Source organism: Acanthaster planci, linkage group LG09 (assembly GCF_054643075.1).
Source record: "Acanthaster planci isolate LZ-2023a linkage group LG09, COTS_SCS, whole genome shotgun sequence".
NCBI classification, from domain to species: Eukaryota; Metazoa; Echinodermata; class Asteroidea; order Valvatida; family Acanthasteridae; genus Acanthaster; species Acanthaster planci.
Window position 1 is genome coordinate 18,126,180 of NC_141785.1, and position 23,343 is coordinate 18,149,522.

General features: G+C 41.4%; 2 protein-coding genes across 8 annotated transcripts; one reads left to right on the plus strand and one right to left on the minus strand.

The window, feature by feature from the left end:
- The first annotated feature begins 1,901 nt into the window (after positions 1 to 1,901).
- Positions 1,902 to 7,759, plus strand: morn3 (MORN repeat containing 3). 2 transcript variants are annotated; one of them, XM_022230160.2, is made up of 6 exons: positions 1,902 to 2,014; positions 2,791 to 2,957; positions 4,287 to 4,441; positions 5,165 to 5,324; positions 6,095 to 6,279; positions 6,609 to 7,759. In XM_022230160.2, the coding sequence occupies exons 2-6, from the start codon at positions 2,813 to 2,815 to the stop codon at positions 6,675 to 6,677; spliced, it is 714 nt and encodes a 237-aa protein (XP_022085852.1). In that variant the 5' UTR covers positions 1,902 to 2,014; positions 2,791 to 2,812; the 3' UTR covers positions 6,678 to 7,759. The 2 variants fall into 2 exon arrangements, with proteins under 2 accessions (XP_022085852.1, XP_022085851.1); XM_022230159.2 differs by having other exon boundaries at positions 1,908 to 1,999.
- Positions 7,760 to 8,052: 293 nt separating this feature from the next.
- Positions 8,053 to 23,221, minus strand: LOC110976621 (protein spinster homolog 1-like). Of its 6 annotated transcripts, none has more exons than XM_087141521.1 (13): positions 22,713 to 23,221; positions 21,949 to 22,042; positions 21,263 to 21,517; positions 18,162 to 18,370; positions 17,761 to 17,912; positions 17,007 to 17,073; positions 15,811 to 15,950; positions 15,245 to 15,367; positions 14,524 to 14,719; positions 13,995 to 14,060; positions 12,732 to 12,830; positions 10,631 to 10,799; positions 8,053 to 10,131 (listed from the first exon to the last, which is right to left on the minus strand). In XM_087141521.1, the coding sequence occupies exons 3-13, from the start codon at positions 21,495 to 21,497 to the stop codon at positions 10,043 to 10,045; spliced, it is 1,545 nt and encodes a 514-aa protein (XP_086997647.1). In that variant the 5' UTR covers positions 21,498 to 21,517; positions 21,949 to 22,042; positions 22,713 to 23,221; the 3' UTR covers positions 8,053 to 10,042. The 6 variants fall into 6 exon arrangements, with proteins under 6 accessions (XP_086997647.1, XP_022085755.2, XP_086997649.1 ...); XM_022230063.2 differs by lacking the exon at positions 21,949 to 22,042 and adding an exon at positions 22,118 to 22,199 and having other exon boundaries at positions 22,713 to 23,220; XM_087141523.1 differs by lacking the exon at positions 21,949 to 22,042 and having other exon boundaries at positions 22,894 to 23,221.
- Between the last annotated feature and the right edge of the window lie 122 nt (positions 23,222 to 23,343).

Here is a 23,343-nt window from a genome sequence, read left to right on the forward strand (position 1 = left end):
AGATGTCGCTTAATTTAATAAACCGAAACCGTGACTCTCTTGCAATAGACATGCATGTTATTGTTTGACACCACTGATGCCTTATGCAACGAAAGGCATCGCATCTCTATAGACCTTTTTCTTATGATGTCACAATCGAGCTGGCCTCTATGTGTTGTGATAGCAATGAGTGTCTAGTGCTGTGATGATAATCTATACTTATTCACGATAAACTAGTCAACCATGCAGTGTTTCCACGTGCGCTTGCACGTGGTTGAAGCTGCCCGTAGGAATATCTGCGATCACCGAGGCCACGGCGGTCTATTGTGGTGATATCGTTTACATTTAGCGCAATCCAGTCACGTGGTGAAAAAAGTCTATTGTCGGCACTCCTCGTTCAAAATTCAAAACTTACACAATTCCTAATTTAAATTAAATCTGAAGGTTTTTGGGGAGGTACGTCTAGAAAACCAAGACTTAGAAACATTGTTGAACTTGAACTCTCCTTCAAGCTGGCGTCAATTGGAATGTAACTTAAGATTTTGCCGTGCCACCTTATTGGCGGTCTTTACTCGCGCAGGACCGATCAACTTTGAAGTGGCGAATTTTCACCTGCACGGGTGCACGTTTCATAATCTTCACAAACTAGGCTAGGCCTACAGCTAGCACTGAAGAGTGTCACCACTTTGAACCAAGTTCCTCCTCTGACAGAAGATGTTTTAGTATAATATGCTGGTGTCAGGAAAATGTGTCTCAAAATAGAATTAATCATTCGTACCGTAGTCAAAATATACCGCCAGCTTGTGTTCGTATTATGTACATAATAAGCAGTAGACAAGGATTTTTACATGGGTGATTGAGACATTGAGATTTTGCCTTATTGAATTGGGAATTGTTATTGGTAGTAGTTAATGCTGGACTTAATTAAGTATTTCCTCCAGATATGTGCGTGGATAGGCTTGGTTCATGCAAGGGGCAGGGGCAGGCCAGATTCAAAAGGAGAAAACTCAGTTTGGCATAGCCCCCGTCCGATAATTCAGCAGAATTTTTACCATGCGAACGAAGAACCTCGATCTCGTTATGTTTTTTCATCTGCATATGCACGTCGGCCTGCGTGCATTATGTAATAGGGCTACCCATGCATCGAGATTTTCTTCTCATAAGAGGTACATTACATCACTGTAAACAATTAGTAGTTAGTTATTTTGCTCAAAATGTCCAATTAATAAGTCGGGTCTCGGTGACTTATTAAATCAAGAGAGGACTAATATTTAGTCAACAGTGACTGCCTTTGGTCAAATCAGCGACTAATATTTGACTTATGTTTGACGAATAAATGTTAGTCATTGACCTGTCTCACTAATTGAAATTATTTATCGGCATTTCTGACCGTGAATTCGAAGTAGTCCTTTTAGACATAGAGCTGGACTAACCGTCAAATTGACTAATTTTCGTTTACAGTGATTATTTCTCCAAGAGCTTTCATAATTGTATTTTAACATTGTCTTTAGTGTTTCTTATTTCGGCTCGGGAGCCCCTCGACAGAGACTGTGTTTATTTTTGGTAACCCAGCGGGAGCTGCGTGTATATCCTCAAATGCTTGTGGCATTTTTGGTTATTTTAATGTCAATTTTTCCTGAAAAAGTATATAACAAAAAATGAAATAAATCAAATGAACTTCAGTACTGTCAATGGGAAAAGATTACACTTTCTCGAGAATACGTCCTATTCCCATCGTTAAACATATCAAACAGCCTATTTGCGTCTGATCTCGACTGTATTCCTGTACACTGCACGCCTATTTTAAATTTTGACACGCGATCCGGACGCGTGGTAAAACCAATAGATGGCGCTACAATCAGGAATCTATCGACTGGTGCCTTCAAGAATTTCGTGGCGTATCTTAATACAAAAGCTACATACTGGGTACCAGACGTAAATAGTTACCATGGACATGGAGCCGGAGAAGACAGCGCTGTGAAACTCGTCTTCAGTTTAAACTCCAAAAACCACATTCTTTGTAAGAAATTTGATCGTACGTACATTACATTTTGTTAGATGTCAGGGGAGAATTCAGTTGGAGCCTTTACCAAAATAAAATCTCTCTAATTGTTTCCGGTAGCATTTTAGGCTTCAGTTCCAAAACAATGAAAACTGCAGTTCCAGAATGCTTTCCGTACATGCACAGTCACTCGGCCCATTTACATTTCGCCGTCCGTGGTCGAGTGTGTTACAGCTTATAAAGCCTCTTTAAGAAAACTCTACGGCATTCACTAAATTAATGTCGGCTGTGTTGCCCCTATGGTAAATTTATACATGTGGTTGGACTAGCATTGGGTTTATTTCTCAACCTCTTCAAGTTTATTTCAAAGCAACACACACAATTCTGTTCACATCGTTCCTGTAATTGTTGACGCATCCCAGACAACCGTGCCTGGGCGATTGGATAAAGCTCGGTACGCAGGAAATTTTGTGGAAACATGCTCGCTTCATGTACGAGCAAAACAACCTAAAATTAAACTGATGAAATATATAAATACACACACAGACAAGATACTAAGAATTAACGTGAAGAAATTTTGCAACATCGATGTTTTTTTTCAATGCGTTAGATCACTTACATGGCAAGTTAGCATGTTACCAGGGTGTAGTGAATAGCATGTGTCCCGAGAGCTTACATATAATGCTGGGTTCGATTCCCAGGTATCTCCTTCATTTTGTCCCCCAAAATTAATTGCACCATTTTATATTGAGCCTCGGTTGTGTCCTGTCCGTGTTTGAAATTAAAAGTCTGTTTGTCTTTGTCTGCAGTGTCCTTCTCTCGGAGAAAAAAATGCCTTATAAAAAAGTGCCAAAGAAGAAGCAGCCGCTGTGGAAAGACTGGGACTACAAAGCCCAGAAGAAAGGTGTAAGAAACACCGTGTATTCAGTCAATGGGGATGAATATACAGGAGAGTGGCTGGATAACAAAAAACATGGTGAGTCAGGTTTTTTTTGGGGGGGGGGTTTCTAAACCTCAGCTCTATTTTCAGGCTTTTACAAGTTCTGGCTTCAATTTGACGCAAGCGGAGCCCCAAGTTAACCTCTTGCTGCCAGGGAACCCCGTTTCGAGCACCATGGGTTTATACGCTGACCCAAGGTGCCCGAAATGGGACAAAAGAGTTGGTCTGTGTAACAGACCGTACTCGGAACAAAAGACCTGCTGCTGGGAATTGCCATCATATTTCGGCTTGCATTTTTCGAAGGTAATCCGTCACTGTTTCTAAACAGTATACCACTGTTTTGAACATAGCTTGCCCAAGGATTGGTACCACGGACAAAAGTGCTCCAGGGCCCCATTGATGAGCGACACAGCATGCTAATGCAGCCGTGTTTGAAAAGACGCCACTCACATTCACTGAGGACAAAGGAAATTACGCAACACCTCACAATTCTGGCTGAAATACTCAGGAGTCAATGGAGGTTGCCTGTCAGCTTAGGGTAGCCGCCAAACAGTCATTTGTGTGGGTGTACACGAAAATGAAATGATGAATTTTGAAGAATTTTGGAAACTGAAAATCTTGAAATCGCCTGTATGTGTGCACTGGGTTTTTAAAAGCACCCAGTAGCATGTGGTTAAGACCCTCTGGTATGACTTAGTTCATGTTTGGCCATCAAAACCTAATGCCAGGTATTGCGACATTTGGCTGAGAACAGGTGATTTTCCGTTCAGAGGTGTGCGGCTTGAATTTGCTTAACATTCAAGATCAACATTTGCCTGAATACTGCTGGCAAGAGAGCACGTTAACAGTAGAGGTCCAGCAAATGGGCCACATTCAGGAGTTGGCTAAAGCCAAATATGTAAATGTGATACAAGCTCTTTAAATTCAGGCAGAATATGCGTCCATGTGTTAAGCTGCTTTGCCCCAGGCACATCTGTGCCAGCATGGTGGCTGCAAAGCTGTTGTTAATATGTTGTTGTAGTATTTATGTCACAATTTTGTAGTAAATTTGTATTGTGCTGTTACGGGAAGAGGCGTTTTGGGGCTTATTTCCAATCAGTCATTCACAGGTGTCAACCAGTAAACTGTGCATGACAGTGCTGCAACCCTTTGTTGTGGTTGCAGGTTATTGCATGTAGCGATAATGCCTGCACCTGTTGTCACAGAGTTGAAATACTTCTGAACTTTTAACCAATCTAATTAGGAATTTGGATGCCAAACCAGAAAAACTGCATTTGGTGATCCTAATTAGTTTCTCTCAAATTAAATCAACAGCCTGATATAAAGAATAAAATAAAAAAACTGTCTCTTACGACCATTTTCTAGGCAAGGGAACACAGAGATGGAAGAAGACAGGAGCCATCTACGACGGAGACTGGAAGTGTGGCAAGAGGAACGGCTTTGGCACTCTGAGCTTACCCTCAGCGGAGGGTGGCTTCATACGAGTGTACTCGGGAGGATGGAAGAACGACAAGCGACACGTAAGGCTAGTCTGTCAGACTTTGGTGATCACAGTTTTCATGAAACGTGGATGGGGAAAGCCATAGCCATAGGTACCACCGGCCATTTTCAGCAGTCTAAATCTTGACGTAACTCACTGTCATGTTTATAATGGTTTCGTGTACTGATGGTTTAGGGTTCCATGAGGCTTACTAATGACTGTCCAGTGAGAGGCACTTTATGGTTGCTACCTGCGCCTGTGGCCCAGTTAAAGTTAACGAAAATTCATTAGGATCTGTCAGAATACCTCAGCTGACAGTGAACCGAATGATTGATTAAATGGTCAACTCCTTTCCTCTGGCAAAACTGGACTTTTTCATTGCCTGACTCAACTCCAGACAACTACTCCATCGCTTGGCAATTGGTCCCATCAAATGTAAAGACAAGTCGTCCCTTGGAGACACTCAGAACAGTTGAGCTAGGAGACATCGATCAGTTCCCCTGACTTAATACTGACCACATTCACACAGCTTGCCTAAATTATAACAACTTTGATAACATTATAGCACTACAAAATAATCTAATGATGATATGTCCACCCAGGTTATATCAGCCGAGAGAATTTTGTATGAGTTGAGTTGTCTTTGTGTCAAAGTCAAGTGGTCTGAATGGTTGACTTCTTTTGACAGACAAGTTGTCTGAAGCCACGCTGCATGATCAACAGAGGAGTTGTCTGACATACTTTCCTCTGTCTTGCCCCCCAGGGCTATGGTACCAATTTCTACTCAGCTGAGGAGTACTACGAGGGCGAGTGGTACGGTGATAAGCGTAGTGGTTGGGGTCGCATGTACTTCAAAGATGACAGCATCTACGAGGGCGAGTGGTACAACGATCAGCGCAGTGGTCAAGGCATGCTCAGATTAGGTAAGCTCATTGAAAAATGACTGCGTACGCAACTCTCCAACCTACCAGGCAAAGACTTCAGGTCACTTGGAAGTATACGCAAGCCTAATGTACTTTCTCATTTCCCTGCTGTTAAACCATATGCTTCCGGGTGCTTTTAAAAGTGCAGTGCCTACATACAGGCGATTTTCCAGATTTTCCATTTTCACAATTTTTCAAAAATTCATAATTTCATTTAATGGACGTGTACACCCATACAAATGACCGTCTGGTGTCTGCTCTAATCTAATCTGACAAGCAACCTCCGTTGATACCCAAGTAGTTCAGCCAGGCCTGCCGCCCTGTAAAGGGAGCCTAGAATTGTGAGGTGTTACGTAATTTCCTTGTTCCCAATGAATGCTAATAGCGTCTTTTCAAATGCGGCTGAATTAGCGTGCAGTGGTACTGTATCGCTCATCGATGGGGATCTGGAGCACTTTTGTCTGCGTTGCTAATCCGCGGGCGCGCCATGCTGAAAACAGTGGTATAGTGTTTCAAAACAATAACGGATTACCTCTGATAAATGGACAAAAGGACAAGGACAAAAGTCTAAATTTTGATTCATATAATTTGTCACAAACCAGAAAGGGATAAATTCGATTTCCTTTTCACAACAGAATTCTGCCTTGGAAGCTAAACACTATAGTCTGTGTACAGCACTACTCGTGAAATGGACAAAAGCCGGTTTGGTGGTTCAGGTTTTTTTTTTTCTCAGAACCGGTTTTTCTATGACATATATTTCCTGCGCACAGCTGACGAGAACAGATACGAGGGCTCTTGGAAGACGGACAAGAAAAACGGCCCTGGCAAATTCTTCTACCTGGACAAGGGACAAGTGTACGAAGGAGTGTGGGTGGATGATATCCCCAAATGTGGAACCGTGGTGGACTTTGGAAGGGAAGGAGCACCCGACCCCACCCAGTACCCAATACCAGAGGTGAGAGGTGAAGACTTTGTAACCCAATTCAGACTACTGCTTTGGGAACCAAACCCCACCGAGTTCACCTTGCAGTTAGGGGTGAAGATGTTGTTTCTTTGTTACTCTGATGGAATCAGGCTTTGGACATCTTAAACAAAAACCAACTAATCTCAATATACCGAGTGGATAGCGTGCGCCCATTTTGCCGTGGACAAATAAATGATGCCTCCATGGATATACACACTTTGATTTCAATATTTCTTATAACAATCCCAAGCCCGCTGATAGATTTCTACCAGTTTGCAAGTGTGTCATCACTATTTGTGTCTTACATTTTTCTGTCCTAGGTTACGCTGTACGATCCAGCAGGTGTCCTACAAGAGGCAGAGAACATGTTCCTACAGGAGCAAGAATGACATCCATGCACCATCACAAGAGAAGTTCACGTCAGGGACAGTTCAAATGTGTTCAAAAGTAAGACTCAACTATGGCCAATGCTAGAGTCATCCTTTACATTTTGCTAACAAATCCCAACATTAATTTCTGTGCATACCAAATACAACATATTTTCCTGTTCGCCACAGATGGTTCATTCCACAAAAGGTAAGTTTGTTTTAACAATCCTGGCGTTTCTGCTTTTCTTCATGAAGCCATTGGGACATGTAAAATGATCAAGTTACTCCTCTGATGAAACCTTCCCTCTGTTACAATGCAGTCCCATTACTTTTGGTTTCAATACCTGTGAAATCAGTTCACTGCCTGAGTGAAATTAGGGCCGTGTAAAATATTTGTGACTTTGATCTCTTCCAGTGCCCATCATGTTGCAATATTTTTGTGCCTGTTTTTCCTCTTTTGTGATTTATGTATACTTGGAAACAAAACTTCAAATAACTAACATGTAGACAATCGTGGACAATTAAAAAGACCTTCCTGTACAAAAGTAAATATTTTTTATACAATGTACATAAAAATGAGCACTAGGCCAGCTGTCTGTTTACGGTTTGAAGGTGAAGTTTGTTGTATGAACTAAAGTTGAAAATGTAAATTGTGCTAAATTATGACATTCTGTTGCAGTCGTAAGAATTGAGAATTTGGTCATTCCATGAGGTCGGGGCTTAATTTTTAACAGTGTCCACTGTTACGTGGGTTCCGTAAAAATGAACAGCTATTTCCCTGCATGTAGATTCCAAATTCTACATCTTTCAAGGCTGAATACAGAGGTGTGTGTTATTTTTACAGAGTAAATGACCTATTCTACAGGTCATGACAGGTGGTAACAGTTACCCTTGTAACAAGGACACTGTCACAAATTGTGCCCCAACCTAATGGAATGACGTTTTGGTCAAAGATAAAGATATTTCCAAGTAAACTGATTTTTGGATAGTTTCATATATATTTGTAAATGTATAGCAAAACTGATATTATAAAATCTCATGCATCATGTTTCTGAAAGTGTAAATGTAAAGCTTCTCTTGAAATAAATCATTCATTTCAAAAATCTGTTACAGTACCATGGTTTTAATATAAAAAGGAGGTGTCTGCCTTACGTGACTTCATGGGTCTGATAGTCTCAGCTCAAGGCGAACTCTTGATACTCGGTGATTGCAAGGGAATGTGTCACTAGGATCCATACAACAAACCTCTGCCAAGGCCCTACGTATCGTGTCCTATCAACAATGATGCAATCAGCTGGTAGTGAGATATGAAAACAATGTCATAAACCATGAAAAAAGACCAAGGCCAAATAAAAAAGAAAAAAAAAATGTTTGTCACATGGCAACTCCAAACCACTCAGTAACCACTCCCAGTTTTAATTCCTCGCAATTCAACGTACAATATCTGGTTACAATACAGAGCTCCTCTTTTGCATATGAAGAGCACACATCGATTGTAAAAATTGTTGAATTGTGCACAGCAGTGTCATTTCCTTTTTTTGAAGCATGGACTAAAGGACATCTCCATACGCAAGCCACCTTAGAGGTACTTTTAGCAATTAAAATTCAGTACGTGTATTAATAAATGCATGAAAACCTTGCTCCTTACTAAGTCCATCAGACAAAAGCTTTTGCCTCCAAGATGGCTGCAACATTTATAATGTCCATTGTATTTCACAAAAACAAAACACAGCAGCTGAATAAAGTACACACTGCTAGTACAAACAAATCCAAAACTTAATTTCTGAACAAAATGTTGACTTCTGAAATAGCTGCATACAAATGATCGATGGCACAATAATTCTTTGGTTGTCACTCTTTTAAGTTCAGGCATGGCTTGACATGGTTCGATACTTGGCGCTTTTCAAGCACAATAGTAATTACCCCAAGCCAATGAAATCCAATACCACAATTTTCAAGATTTCACAGAATTTCAGAGCCTTGCTGTATGGCTCTGCTCACAACGAAATTTGGCATCCACAATCATTTCTTTGCCCAGAACTTCCGTGTATGTGCACTTACAGATTGAGCATGGACCATAATATCATATCATATTCAAACTCATATTATGAGTTTGTGCATTTCGGCACAAGCCGAAATTCATTGGTGTTTAACCAGTGAGATACGCTCACTGTTTATAAGGTAGGTGGGTGAATTACTTTCTCAGCATGCTGAGCCCAGAAAAAATACTTGCTTACCATTACCAGGTTACCGGCTAAAAGTGTCATACAATGTATATCTCCTGCGACCGGTTCTCAGCTGATTTTTTTGGCTTGGCACATGAATATGCCAAGTACTCCTTTCTGCTTTAGAAATCTATGGCATTGGGCCAAGAATGTCATTAGCAGACGTTCTCCAGCTGAAGTAAGGAACGCCATGATAACTAGCCCAGGTTCTGGCCACTAGCAACAGGCTCAAAAATAAACAAATGTTGGTTTCAATAGAAAAATGGTGCATACCGTTTGTAATACCTCACTCACAGACTCTGTATCCTGATTGGCCTCGAGCCGGTCACATGGCATTCACTATTTTCTCTATCTTGCTTCTCAGGGCCCAGGAATTATACCCATAGCTACCAAAGAACTGTACACATGACCACTGGCATTGTGTGTGATTGTATACGGCAGTGTGCGCTGCGTATGTTCCAAAGTGGCAACGCAACAGAGCTGGGCTCAATCAATTCATGAAGGGGTAGTTTGGAAAGACGCTGGTAAATTTTCAACCAGTTTCTTATACGTATTTAGATCAAATTAATCAGTTACCCTTTAAATAAGCCTTTTGCGAGTTAAATTTGAATAAATCTGGTACAAAGACTTCTTTAATTTCACGTGAACATAACAATTTGAATTCTCCACACTAAAAACACTGCTGCATTGATTCAGGGCAAGCTTTTGCTTAGTTACATAAAAGACGCCTTGCACCAATATACTGTTCTCAATAAATTAGATGGGCAAAAAGGAACCGGTCCATTCCAGAGACGGTGGTCGCTATGCAAAAGCTTGCCCTGAATCACGAGGTACAGCAACAGCGTTTTAGTCTGGGGAATTCAAATCGTTATGTTTATGTGCAATCAGATAACTCAGTGTGCCAGATCTTATTCAATTTTAACTCGCAAAAGGTTTATTAAGCAGAATCTGTAAGAGAGATTTAGAACACAAATATTGACTACTTTACCCAGAGTGCTCTGCAGTACCTCTTGGGGTGATCCATAAAGCGTTCTATTTACCCCCAAGGCAAGCTCAAAGCAATTATTATTTGTTTCCTATACAAGTCTCAGTTTCTCAGTTGATTTGCATCTTGTTACTTCATTTGGCAGCAAAAAAAAGTAACTTTGGAAACCACTGTTATCAGATAACCACATCTTCATTGTTACGAGCATTGACTGGTTGACCAATATCATCATTGTCAGTCTGGTGGGCTTCAGTCTCCTGACAAGCTGGACAAGAAACAGAGAAAAAAGAAGAGTCTTACGAACATCTATTGATGTTAAAACTAATATATGAACTCTTCAAGCAAGAAAGTCTGTCCGCAGGCACTGTGGTTAATCAGGCCCGTGTTCAATTCCGGTTTTCCTTGGCATGAAGTGACTGTGAATATTTCAATTTCCGCCTGGATGGGATGCCAGTCAATCATGGGTTGCTCACCAGCTAATGCCGGTACCCATGTATGTTAATGGCTGGAGAGAGAGCGAGGCCAGTAAGGGTGAAGCGACTTGCCAAAGGCCACAATTTACGGCCAGCAACTGGATTCAAGCCACAAACTTTTACCAAGAAAAATGACATTCCTGGCTGATTTTTGTATAACACATAAACTCCCACGAGTAACTCCATGAAATTGGGGCTTGGGCATTACTCTTCTGCCAAACACAATGATTTACTGGGAGGAAACACAGAGAAAAAATTCCAGTTTCGAGGAAGAAGGGGGAGAGGACTTACCTTGCAATGTTTCCTGCATGTGTGCCCGGTCCCGCTCAATATACAGACTGGCAGCCAGGAAGAACCCCCCACCAATGACGGAGAGGAATACGGCCATGTAAAGGGAGTAGGCAAGACCTTGGTAGCGTTCCAAGTAGGTGGATCCATCGCCTCGGATCAAATCAGAAACCTTCGTGATGGTAAAAATGGTTTTTTTTAATAGTTATAAAAGTAGAAATTTAGACACAACCCCAAGCTACAATTATGACAAATGCAGGGGACTGGGAATGATTTATTACAGACCTTCGCTTTTCCGTTTCAAAAATGGGTATTTTTCGTTTTAGGAAAAAATTAATTCTCCTTCAGAGTTTCAAGTTCTGTTGCAAACTTAAGCATTAAAAAAGTAGAGCAAGTTGCAAACTATGCATGGAAACTGTTTGTCCAATCTTAGTTCAACCCCCCCAGAAAAAGAGAAGAAACATATACCCTGTTTCAAAACATTCAGCAACGTTTCCAGCATTTTTAACAAGAATTTTCTGATGTGAAAATTAAAAAACTACTCAATAGTTACAAACTTATTACTTAACCCCTTCGCGCCGGGACGCGGATAGAGCCGCCGTAAAAATTGAGATCCTCAGCCCGCTTTTCAGCTATTGTTCTCGGCCCACGCTCAAGCGAACACGGTGAAAGAAGGCAGACCCTGGCTCTCGTATATATGGTAATTGGTCTTGGTGCGTAGCCCAGAAATGAAAAGACCGAATTTGCATCATAATCACCAGCTTCACAATAGTCCCCACTTTGAAAAGAGGCAACGGAAATGTGGAAGCTTGAGTAGAGCCGCATGCCCCCAGCCTCATCTCACGGCGTTCATGCAAACTCTCAGATTAAATTCCCTGTGTGCAATAAGCACATGTGTAAGCATGAACCTGTTTGCGCCTTGACTTCATTGCTAGTAGATGTACGGTGCACGTGTGAATGGCCAACGGGTGCACCATCGTGCTGTGCCGGCTGCCTCATCGCGCATTGGGCTCACGCATGCCATGGCATGTAGTTCAAATATCGGCATCGGCCGACCCGACCATGTGCTGGGGTGGAGCAATTTAGCATGTTTCCAGCACAAATCATTAATCAAAAGCAAACATTTTATAAGGATTGGGTAGGCATTTATTTTTAGTGCTGTGGGGAATTTTTTTTTTTACTTTTTATACCATGTTTACTGGGAAATTTTGCAAGTTCCGTTTCAAGCAATGGATTGAAGCATTGATTCCATCCATTTTCCACAATTGCGGAAAATTATTGGCTCTAAATATGCTGATTGCTTCACTGCTGATATGTTCATGTACCAGCTGTATTTGATTGGTGTGCTGATTAACTGCAACATTCAGTAATTTCTTGTTGGATGCATCGATTCATTAGTTGCTTAGTGGGAGTGTCATCCTGCTATTGAGCACAATCTGACTTAAAAAGGCATTCCAAAATTTCACTATTTTTGTATCAATCACTGGACCTTGAAATTTATAAAAAATTCAGTCAAACTAACGCATGTTAGGGGAAATACGGTCAGATTGGACAATAAATTACAGTGGCCATTTGATTTAATTTTGTGGAATGCCTCGCGAGGTACCAAATGAATGTTAGGCCAGTTTGTTTCGTGAGGACCCGGATTGCGATCAGTGATCCGTCGCTGGTTCACTGACACCAAAACCCGCCTAACGGATGGTGTGAACCAGTGATAGGATCACTGATCGAGATCCAAACCTGTGTGAAACAAACTGACCCATAGTCTAGAAACCATCAACAGTTGGATGATGGTTTGTTTGGCCAATAAACAAATTGATTGATATATGGTGATCTAATTTATCGATTAAATATTTACACATTGACTGATGTACTGAGTTGGCTTAGCATTCTCGAGAAAAATCTTCTGCCAAGTTGCTCTATAAAACGGGACCATCTCGTGACGTAAATGTTTCTAGATGAGCTTAATTGCAAATTCAGTTATCCTTGTTGTAAATGCATATCTCGTAAATTTAAGGAGTTCCAATTCAACATTTCTAATTCTTTACATTTTGCCTGTCGCTACCGGATTGACGCCAACAGAGGGCGCCATCAGTGTACTTACAGCACCGATGATGTACGGGCTTAGAGCGTCACCAAAAAGGTGTCCAGACAAAAGCTGTATGCCGTTGCCCGTTGACCTCCGCACGGGTATCAACACTTGCTGAAAAAGAGACAGAAGCCATGGAGCTGTTTTCACCAGTTGTGGACGGTGTTAGCTTTTGGCCCCAAAATACTGATTTCCGAAAAAAGCAATATACCATGGCCAACTGTTGATACACAGCCCAAAGCCAAAAACATTGTTTCAACAGGGTCATTTGAACAGTCTTTGTGTGGTAGGTCTTTCTGCATTTGTCAACATTCTAGAGTTCACCCACTCAGTGGCCTACAACCAGAACAGACCACGTACTGTGAAAATGTTCAGGTTCAACGCAAGATCTTCCTCAACAGAATTTTGAGACTTTTTTGTTTGTGAACCAAGTAAATGCAGGACAAGCAAATTTCAATGTCAGCAGGGTGTGAATTGAGGCGTGTTTGACGTTTTAACCCACCAGCCAGAAGATAGCCAGAATGTTTTTAGATATCCTCTGGCAAGAAGTGGGGGAACTCCAGACTTGAAAATAGATTGTCTTGCCTCTGTCTTGCATACTGTCTGTTCTTGGCCCAGAAAGATCACAGGACAGGGCGATATGTCTGCATATCGCACTCACTGTGAGACATCTCATTCTGACTACAGCACATGCATGCACTCGCGCACGGGACAGAAGAAAGAGCTTCAGGAAGCTCGCTAGTGACCGTTGTCACTCTTTTAGTCAGTTTTGCGCGGTACCCATAATACATTTTGTGATAGATTACCAAGGAAGTTGATCAATGGTCTTGCTCGAATAACAGACTTGTTCCCGTCCCTGCAGTGTATAAGGTAATACAGGGACCGCTGACCAGACTACACGACATATGAACTTGTACCCACTGGTACCCGCACTGCCTTCACAATTTAGGTTATGCAATTAAAGTGAGGAAACTGTGCATACACAGAAGATATTGTTTATGTCTGTTAGGTTAATTATACAGTTTGGCAGTAGGCCTATCGTCTTCTGAACTTCTGAAATTCAGAGCTTGTTTCTTTGGATAAATTCCTTAACCTCAACATAAATGAGATAGAGGTATGACAAAACAATTGTTGATGGCTATGATGTGGGATATGACCTTTTGAACACCCGAGGGACACATAGCGCCCCGACAACTTTGCTTAAACAATCTGTGTGGGAAAAAGTTTACAATTTTGCTTAGAAGAGAAGGGAATGGAACTAGACTTGATTGCTCTCACCATCAACATGTCAGGAACTAGTGCCCAGTTCAGGAATAAACAAATCTCTCCCAGGAGAATACAAGTCTGTAAGAGACAAAAATGGAAAAACCTTTGAAATTATTAATATTAAAACACCACCACTTTGTGAACAGTTTCCTTCTGAATATTGCTGTTTCTGGTAAAAAAAAGTTTTACTTTATGAGCACAAAGTCCATAATTTTTAATCATTACCCTACGGACCCATCTTACTTATGCCCACATCCGAGTGTTTTGTGTGTATGTCTTTTGTCTGTTTTAGCAGAGTAGATACAGGAATGACTCGTTTGAGGTCTTGTTAAGAAATCTATGGTTGTGTTCTCTTTGCAGATGGTCGAGCATGTCTTTCATCCCAACAGCAGCATTAATGAGTATAACCAAGAAAAGTATTGTTTCAAGTGTGTTTGTAGTCTCTATGCAAGAAGTATTCCAACGGACACAAGTAAATGTGACGCAGGGCCACGTCTGAGTGTGAAGCTTAAGTTTGATTAGCTTGGCTTCTTGTACATACCCATCCCAGCCCTTCTGACGTTACGGCGAAGGTCAAGCCGACAAAGAGAAATGGTGCGGCCAGTAGGTTCCCCCAGGCGCACACCAAGGCGTCGGCACGGGGGTTGTAGCGGCGATATATCTGTGCCCCCACCGTCCCTATGGTCACGCCGCTGAAACCTGCTGCAACCGTCAGGCCACCAAAGATGAAACTGACACTGCCGAAGACAATTGTGACAATGCCAGTTATGTACCCACTTTTGATCTGACTCTCACGTAGCTACTCCTCCTGGCTCAAACATGGCCCAAGTGACTGACCCGCCATGTTGGCAACTTGGGCATGTCTAACGTGGCAGCAGTAGGAAACTGAATGACAATTGACACTCTTGCAAATACTTGAGAATATTCATCACTCAGAGCATAAAAATGGGCTTTTAAAATTGTCCTGCTGAACTGTTTACATTCAAAATGGCAGCACTGAGTAGCATGTTTCCCGAGGACGTAAGATTCAAGAAGTCCTCTCTTCGTTTCATCAACTGATCACATGTTTAATTACGACAAACAATGATCACATATCTGAAATTAAATCAGAAAAATTTATACAGCTACACTAAAGCCAGTGGAGAAGGTACACTGTAGCTAGCACTATTCACTAAAGATGGTTGACGCACAGTTCAGATACTGTGAGCCTGGTGAGCCAGGGCATCGTATATTGATGGTCATTTACGATTTCTATCACTTACTTTCTGTCATCCTGGTGGTGATAGTCATAGATCAACTCCATCAGCTTAACGAGCCACAGGGCCAGACCTCCAACTACCCATGCAATGGATGTAAAGCCCAGAGTGGTGAACAAGTATGTCTTACTAGAAGATGTGAGATAAAAATACCGTAAGAGGACACAAGCCAAATCTGAACACAAACAAGTACATGTAGCTAATGTTTCCCCTGTGGGCATTTTTCAATCTGCATTTCATTCTCATGGAGGCAAATCACTGCCATGCCATCTCATGGTGAAAATGAGAAAAATAACCTTTCGGTAAGAGCAACCTGCATGCCGTTGGCTGTGCTCACAAAGAAATTTGAACATACAAGGTCAAGTGCAATTAACTTGAGCCACATTCTTTGCCAGCATTCTCCATCGGGTGATTTCTTACCGTGACCAATCTTGCAACCAATCCTGTGCCAAACTTAACTTTGAAAAAGCTAGAAAAACTGGACCTTTGAAAACCTCAAGAGAAAGCATACATGCATAATATTGAAGTAGCACAGCTAAGGCCAAGACTCCATCACTCATTCATGAACTCACTTCTTCAGGAGGGCCTTAAGGTCCTCTATATATCTCTGGCTCGAGATGGTATGGTTCCCAGTCTCCGCTTGGCCTCTGCTTGGTTCTTTAATGATGAGCATGACGCATATCACACTTGCAACCCCCAAGGCTGGAGTAATCTGACAGTAACATTGTCAAGAAAAAGCCCGTCAGTGAGGTGGGATAACACCTTACGAATAAATTTAAAATCTACCATGTCTACACATCTCAATACTGTCTTTGTCATGCAACACACTATCAACATTTGCCCTTTGTACATCTTGACACCTGTGTACTCCAGCATTATATGCCAGTTGACAAGAAGCCAAAACCACTTGAGAATCTTCACTCAATATATCTACCTCCTTGAGTACTTTCGTTCAATATATCTATCTACCCCCTTGAGTACTTTCATTCAATATATCTATCTACCCCCTTGAGTGCCTTCATTCAATATATCTATCTACCCCCTTGAGTACTTTCATTCAATATATCTATATACCCCCTTGAGTGCCTTCATTCAATATATCTATCTACCCCCTTGAGTGCCTTCATTCAATATATCTATCTACCCCCTTGAGTGCCTTCATTCAATATATCTATCTACCCCCTTGAGTGCCTTCATTCAATATATCTATCTACCCCCTTGAGTGCCTTCATTCAATATATCTATCTACCCCCTTGAGTGCCTTCATTCAATATATCTATCTACCCCCTTGAGTGCCTTCATTCAATATATCTATCTACCCCCTTGAGTGCCTTCATTCAATATATCTATCTACCCCCTTGAGTGCCTTCATTCAATATATCTATCTACCCCCTTGAGTGCCTTCATTCAATAAATATATCTACCCCCTTGAGTACTTTCATTCAATATATCTATCTACCCCCTTGAGTACTTTCACTCACTATATCTATCTACCCCCTTGAGTACTTTCATTCAATATATCTATTCCCATTTGTATCTTCATTCTTAATACTCCATCGTTTTTCCGTATCTTCAGCATATTCCAACACCTTGAGTCTCCCTGGTCAATATGCTATAAGCCCTGAAATATTTCCACTCAAATATCCTTATATGATACCTTGGGTATCTTCAATGAATACCCCTTGAGTATCTCCTGTCAATGCATTTCTTTCCCTTTGAGTGGCTTCAATCAATATAATCTATCCCATTCGACATCTTCTGCACTCACCCTGAGAGCCCATCGCCAGTCATGAAAGGCCGAAGCAATTCCTTTACCACCGATGTATCCCAGTCCACTAAAGACAACCAACAACAAATACGCCAAAGTTCTATAAAGCAATTAGGCTAGACTTTCTTTCTTTTCTTTTTGTTTTCAGATTGTAACATCTCCTAATGTTTAACTGGGCCAAGAGGGGAAAAAAGAGAGATACAAGTTTGACCAACATTTATCTATTTTGGAGGGCAAACTTGAAACAGTCAAAAGAAAATCAAGCAGTAAAATGTTGTAACCAAGTATCACGGCTCAGAGACAGAAGATCAGCTTCCCAGAGGTCTTTTTTTTCCAGTCTAAAGCCAGTTTCTTATTTACCAGCCAACAATCCGAACACTAGCTGTGCTTGATTCACGAGTTAATCTCAGTTTATTTCGATTTTGTCCCTGGCATTGCCTCCTTTAAAAAACAAAAACCCTACAGTCTAGAAATATGTCTGGCCCCCATCTTTTTTACATACAGCCGAACCTCGTTAATAAAAGCACTGTTAATATAAGATTCTGCTTAAGACAAGGAAATTATTAGGTCCCAATCCTTTCTTTTTCATTGTTTTCATTCCTGATAATACAAGGTTCCTGTTATAACAAAGTAATTTGCAAAGTCCAAAGGACCTCTTATAAACAAGGTTCAACTGTACATGCACAGTAAAAACCTCAAAACCCCAGCAGAAGGTTGAAATGTGTACAATCATTTATTGAATCCGCTAGCGTACCTGCCAACTGGTATTGCAAAGAAGTAGAACATCAACATTTGAGTACGCCGGTTACCAACAAACAGGTCGCCAATGATGGTGACCGAGATGGTGATATAGCTGGCTTCACCGACCCCCACTAAGCCCCTGACCAGGACAAACAACCAGAACATCTGCATAGTGAAATAAAAAAAATCCCCAAATTATAACCAAGTAAGTACAAATGAGAGAAGCACAAAATTCATAGCAGCTGCTTTCAAGGCAAACACGCTACTTTGCAAATTACAGGGTAATCCAAAATGTTCAGGGTTACTCAAAAAGTGCATGCATCACTCTCTGAAATACACTGAACTGACTTCTCTTCACTTAGAGGGTTGTACTTCTTCTTTGGAAAGAAACCCTGACATAAGGTAAGAACTCACGTTAGCAGGGATGAAAGAGCCCAGCAATGTCATGCCTGCCCAAAACAGAATCCCTGAGGACATGATGATCTTGCGAGAGTAGCGGTCGCCAAGGTAACCAAACATAGGTGATGTTATCATGTATCCAATGATGAAAGCCGTCTGCACCAGGCCAGCTGCTCCATTGTTGTCGTCAATGCAATATGTTTTCTGGATTGCTATCAAATTAGCTGCACAAAGGAAAATTGAATTTGTAAATTGTGAAAACAGAAATGGGACCATTGGAACCCACTTTCTCAGGAAGTTTTACTGAAGTCATTGAAAATTAATCCTTAGATTCGCACTCATGACTGGAACAAAATTGGTTTGGAAGGAAAATACTGTGTGGTGCCTAGAGTGTTTTGTATTGATACAACATCAACCTGTCATGGTTCCAGACTATACGATTATGTAAGGCATTAGCACAAGTAAGGCTGCGTCCAAATCTCTTGTCTAAGCTAGGTCTTGGTCTTCGTTCCATTGGAAATGCGTGGAGACACGTAGACAATAGACCTAGCCATAGCTCTGGAAGCCCGTTTCGGACACAGCCTCAGGCTGCATCCAAATCTCTTGTCTAGAGCTAGGTCTAGGTCTTCGTTCCATTGGAAATGCGTGGAGACGCATAGACAGTAGACCTAGCCGTAGCTCTGGAAGCCCGTTTCGGACACAGCCTCAGGCTGCATCCGAATCTCTTGTCTAGAACTAGAGCTAGGTCTAGGTCTTCGTTTCATTGGAAATGTGTGGAGACGCGTCGACAATAGACCTAGCCATTGCTCTGGAAGCCCGTTTCGGACACAGCCTAGGTCAGGAGCCATGACAGCTGTAGTGCTGTGGGCATGCATCAACATCCTCAGTCCTTGTTTTAACGGCCCAAGTGAGCTTGTGAATTTTTTTCCAGGTTCTGGGACAAACACAGAGTATACAGTGTGATGAACATACATCGGTGTAAGGGCAAAACCTGTCATTACAATTAAAATCCTCATGTCGTCCAAAATCCTCCAACTTCCTAAATGTAAAATTAAATAAATCCTCAACGGTAAAAAAACTTCAATTAGTTTTTTAACCCTAACCCCCTAGGCCTTTTTACTAGGAACCATCCTGAATCCTCCGAAATCCTCTAATTCTCAACATCAAAAAATTGCATTCAGCCCAAATCCTCCTAAATCCTCTAAAATTTCTTGAAAATGTCATTTGGAGGTGTGCCTAACTGCCCAAATCCTTCAAAATCCTCCGGTAATTCCTATTATTATGTTGAGGCAGTGCGAATGGCACTCTTGAGCTGTGCAGTTGATTAAAAAGAAATATCGGGCCGAATTTGTGCTTGACTTAGCACAAACAACATAAGGTCTAATCCACGACCTTCACGTATGGCATCCTTCGAAATCAGCCATGCACACTTACCATACACCCTAAATCCTCCAAATTCCTCCACTTTGCAGAGAAGGATATTGGAGGATTAGGCAGGGTTAGCGATAATGTGTTCCTTGACAGGGTGAACACCAGTGTTGGAGTACTCGTACTCGAGTGCAACTCTCGGAAATTGTAGCACTAACACGAACGAGTTCATGCTCCATGAGCGTCATAGTTGAATTTGTTGGCAATTTCTGATATGCAATTATTTCAAGCCTGAAAGCTTGGCTCCAGTTTTTCAACTGAGCCTAATTTTCCAGTGTGACCCTAAAATTTTCATTGGCAAGTTAGGACAAATAAAAAAGAAAAGAAAAATTCAAATAAAACTGTTGCCTTTTCTGTCTTCTTTTACTACACCATACATGTACGTCACACAGCTCTACAGCTGCACGTTGTTAAAAAAAACCATGAATGTTGCAAGAAGATTTCTGCAAGTTAATTCACAGAACTTGATCCCTTACCTATGTATTTTCTGTGTCCATGAGGTTGTATTGCTTGTACTTAAAGCGAGCATGTTTCCACAAATTTCCTGCCACCTCACAAGTTTATCACCGCCCCCTGTAGATGCACCATGCATGCTTACCACGCGATATAATAACACTGTTTGCCACTTTCCTGTAGTGATTACCTGACTAGTATGGTGTACAGTGGTGTGACTGTTCAGAATTCTTGAGCATTGTCAACTGTAGAAACACATATGTTTACAGGTGAATTGATTCAAGCAAGTTTTTACCACTTTTTATAAATGTAAACATTTTTGCACAAATAAAAGTTGAAAGTGCTAACTACTTAGGTAAAGGCGATAGTTGCATGGTGTTGCAAGTATTGACCATGTAGATGTGTTCACTTTTGCATAACATTTGTTTAAACCTTCTTGGTATTATACATGTACTGTACTAGGACTTCGGTACTTGGACTCAGCCCAGTATTCAGTCCAGTACCTGGCCTTGAATGTACTCGTACTCGGTGCTTTGGACTCAGACGTGTTACCAGTGTACTTGTACTTGGTTCAGGACTCGGGACCTGAAGTACTTGGAATACTCTGTACTCAGAATTGAGGACTCGACTCCACCACTGGTGAACACTACCTTAATCCTTCAAAACCTCCAGCGATTCCTACCATTGTGTTGAAGCAATGCCAATGATATTCTGTAGTAGTGTGGATGATTTCAAGCATACTCTGGGTCTAAATTTATGGATGAGCTTAAACAACAAGAGGTAAAGGCCTTTTGCATCCTTTGATATCTAGCCACAATTGTTTTTGCTACATGGCCTAATCGCACACCTAACAACACTGGAAAGTCAGGAAACAGAACACCAAGTGTGTGTGCAATGGGGGCACCTTGACACAAAGCCGCTACAGCCGCAGCCAAGTAATTTAGACATAACCGCTGGAGATAAACCTTTCCCAGTGGGCTGTACTATTGTGGCAGTGGGGTTGAGCAATTTTAGACATTTTTCAAAATTTATTTTTCTTCTGTAAAACTGGAAAAACCTGAATAGTCAGAGTTACTGGCCTTTGAAAAGTTTGAACGAGGTTTGATTAAACCTGAACGGCTGGCAGGTATAAGATCCTTCAAAATTTAATTGGAAAGTTACGGGACCAAGTTAAGCCATCAATCACAATGATAAAAACTTGACAGTAAGTTGTCCTGAATGCACACAGTTTTTACCTGCAATGGTATAACGGTCTATGTAGTTGAGTAGGTTGATCAGGAAGAGTATGATGGTGGATATGTAAGCCCTCACGCCAGGGCTCGTGATGGGCTGATCCCTTGCAGGGTCCTGTACCTCTGTCCTGGGCTGGACAGAGCCGTCGGCATCAACAAAGCTAGGTGAACAATCGTCAACTGCTGGGTCTAGAGGCTTCAATAATGGTTCCTGTTCCATTTCATTGCTGGCCGGCATGCTGACAGCAGTGTCTGAAGCTGAAATGGTGAATATCCACAGCCAAGAGCCTTAATGCCAAGCTAATCTACTGACTTGTCCTAGAATAAGGCTTTTAAATGATGTTCAGAAGGTCAAATGCTTCCATTGCACTACCACCTCTTGAATGCATGAAGACCAGGGATAACGAATTTTGTGAAGGATTTCGGAAATGTGAAGCACTTGTTATGCACCTGTTTGGTGCATTGGAGTATCCCGCAAAAATTGGCAGAGGGGGCAGCAGGAAATGAAAACACTCTTAACTTTACCTCTACTTTCATTTTTGCAATCACGAGGATGTGATGACAAGTGCCTTTGGATATTTTCCGTTCACAGTTTCACATACTGTAACATACAGCCAGCTTCACCACAAATGATTTTGAGAAACTGGGACTGAAATTTATTTAGTTGAGATTTCCTGGTGAGAACAAACAATTCTGGTAGTCTTGTGGGCTCTGGCTTCTTTTCCTGGCTCCATTTCTGGGCTTCTTCGGACATTTGGTTGGAAACAGAAATGATGGTGTGCCCTCCAGAAATATAATAAAGAAATAAAATAAAATATATTTAAAACAGAAGTGTTGCAGCAGTGATGCCCATCTAACCATGACAACCGTCCTTTTGTGACGGACTGTGGATTGGCCGAAGGCTTCATTTGGCTGATGGTAGGCCTCGAAATCAAATGCCCTGTACATGTACATAAAAGATCAACACTAACAAGTGACGGTGTGGTGCAGTGGGTCAGAAGACTCTGAGTTGAGATGCATCCCTTTGCTGCCAAATGAACATGCTGAAGATTTGTCATGGTTTAAAATTTCTTATTCAGTCACAAAACCCTCACTGGTCACTGCACTTGTTCATCAAGTGCTGTGCCCATAAAATAGACAAAATAATTTGGGGAATCAGAGTGAGCATGGAAGGTAGGTAGCGGATGACAAACCCTACAGTTCTGGGGGTAAATCCGATCATGATGAGATCATGGTCAAACGTGTCAAATAATAAATATCCACTTTCTGCTGATTCTGTCTAAACAAATCTTCAGCTTTGAAAATAAAGATTTACAATTTCCAAGCTATGACCGTTAGTATAATGAGACACATGTCATTTGACATGGTAAATTTAAGGCCTTTTTCAACTTTAATAGGCCTATGTTCACACATCTGTGTTTGCCTGTTCTAGTAATCGATATATTAGGCCTACCTTATCCCTGGCTTCCTTGTCTGCTTTTCCTCTTATACTCTAAGTTACACAAAATGTGACAGCATTTCCTCGATATACAAGTTGAAAAGTTACGTACGCTGCAGCAGCGCAGGCAACCTCAACAGGAAACTCGTCAAAGCAAGTCTTGGCGTTAAAACAACAGTACCAGGAACTAACGTACATGAACTAAACTTTCTAATGGCCCACAATGCAGAAATTGGGTAGCTAAGCTTCGTGTTCGCGCGTCACATGATGAACGCATACCCGGACGTCATGTGACTTGTAAGTGCGCCTGGGTCGAACGTCGTCCGATCCTCATCTACATGTACTTCAATGGCTTGATTCTTTCGCCGTGACGGTGACACGGAAGGCTCAGATTGAAAAAAACACACACGTTAGGTTTTGATGTTGAATTTTCAGATAAAAATACTTATTATTTTTGCCCTTAAATAAATAAAATCTTGTATTTGGCCATAATTTCCAGCATTTAATGGAGTAAAATGTGCTTCCTATGACCGCCTCTTAAACAACTCCAGAATTTAAAAATAGCCAGTGTCTTTCAACCTGTCGTTTGGTATTCCGACTTCAAAGGAGTGTATCGTGTAACGACATTAAACATTGACACCGACTA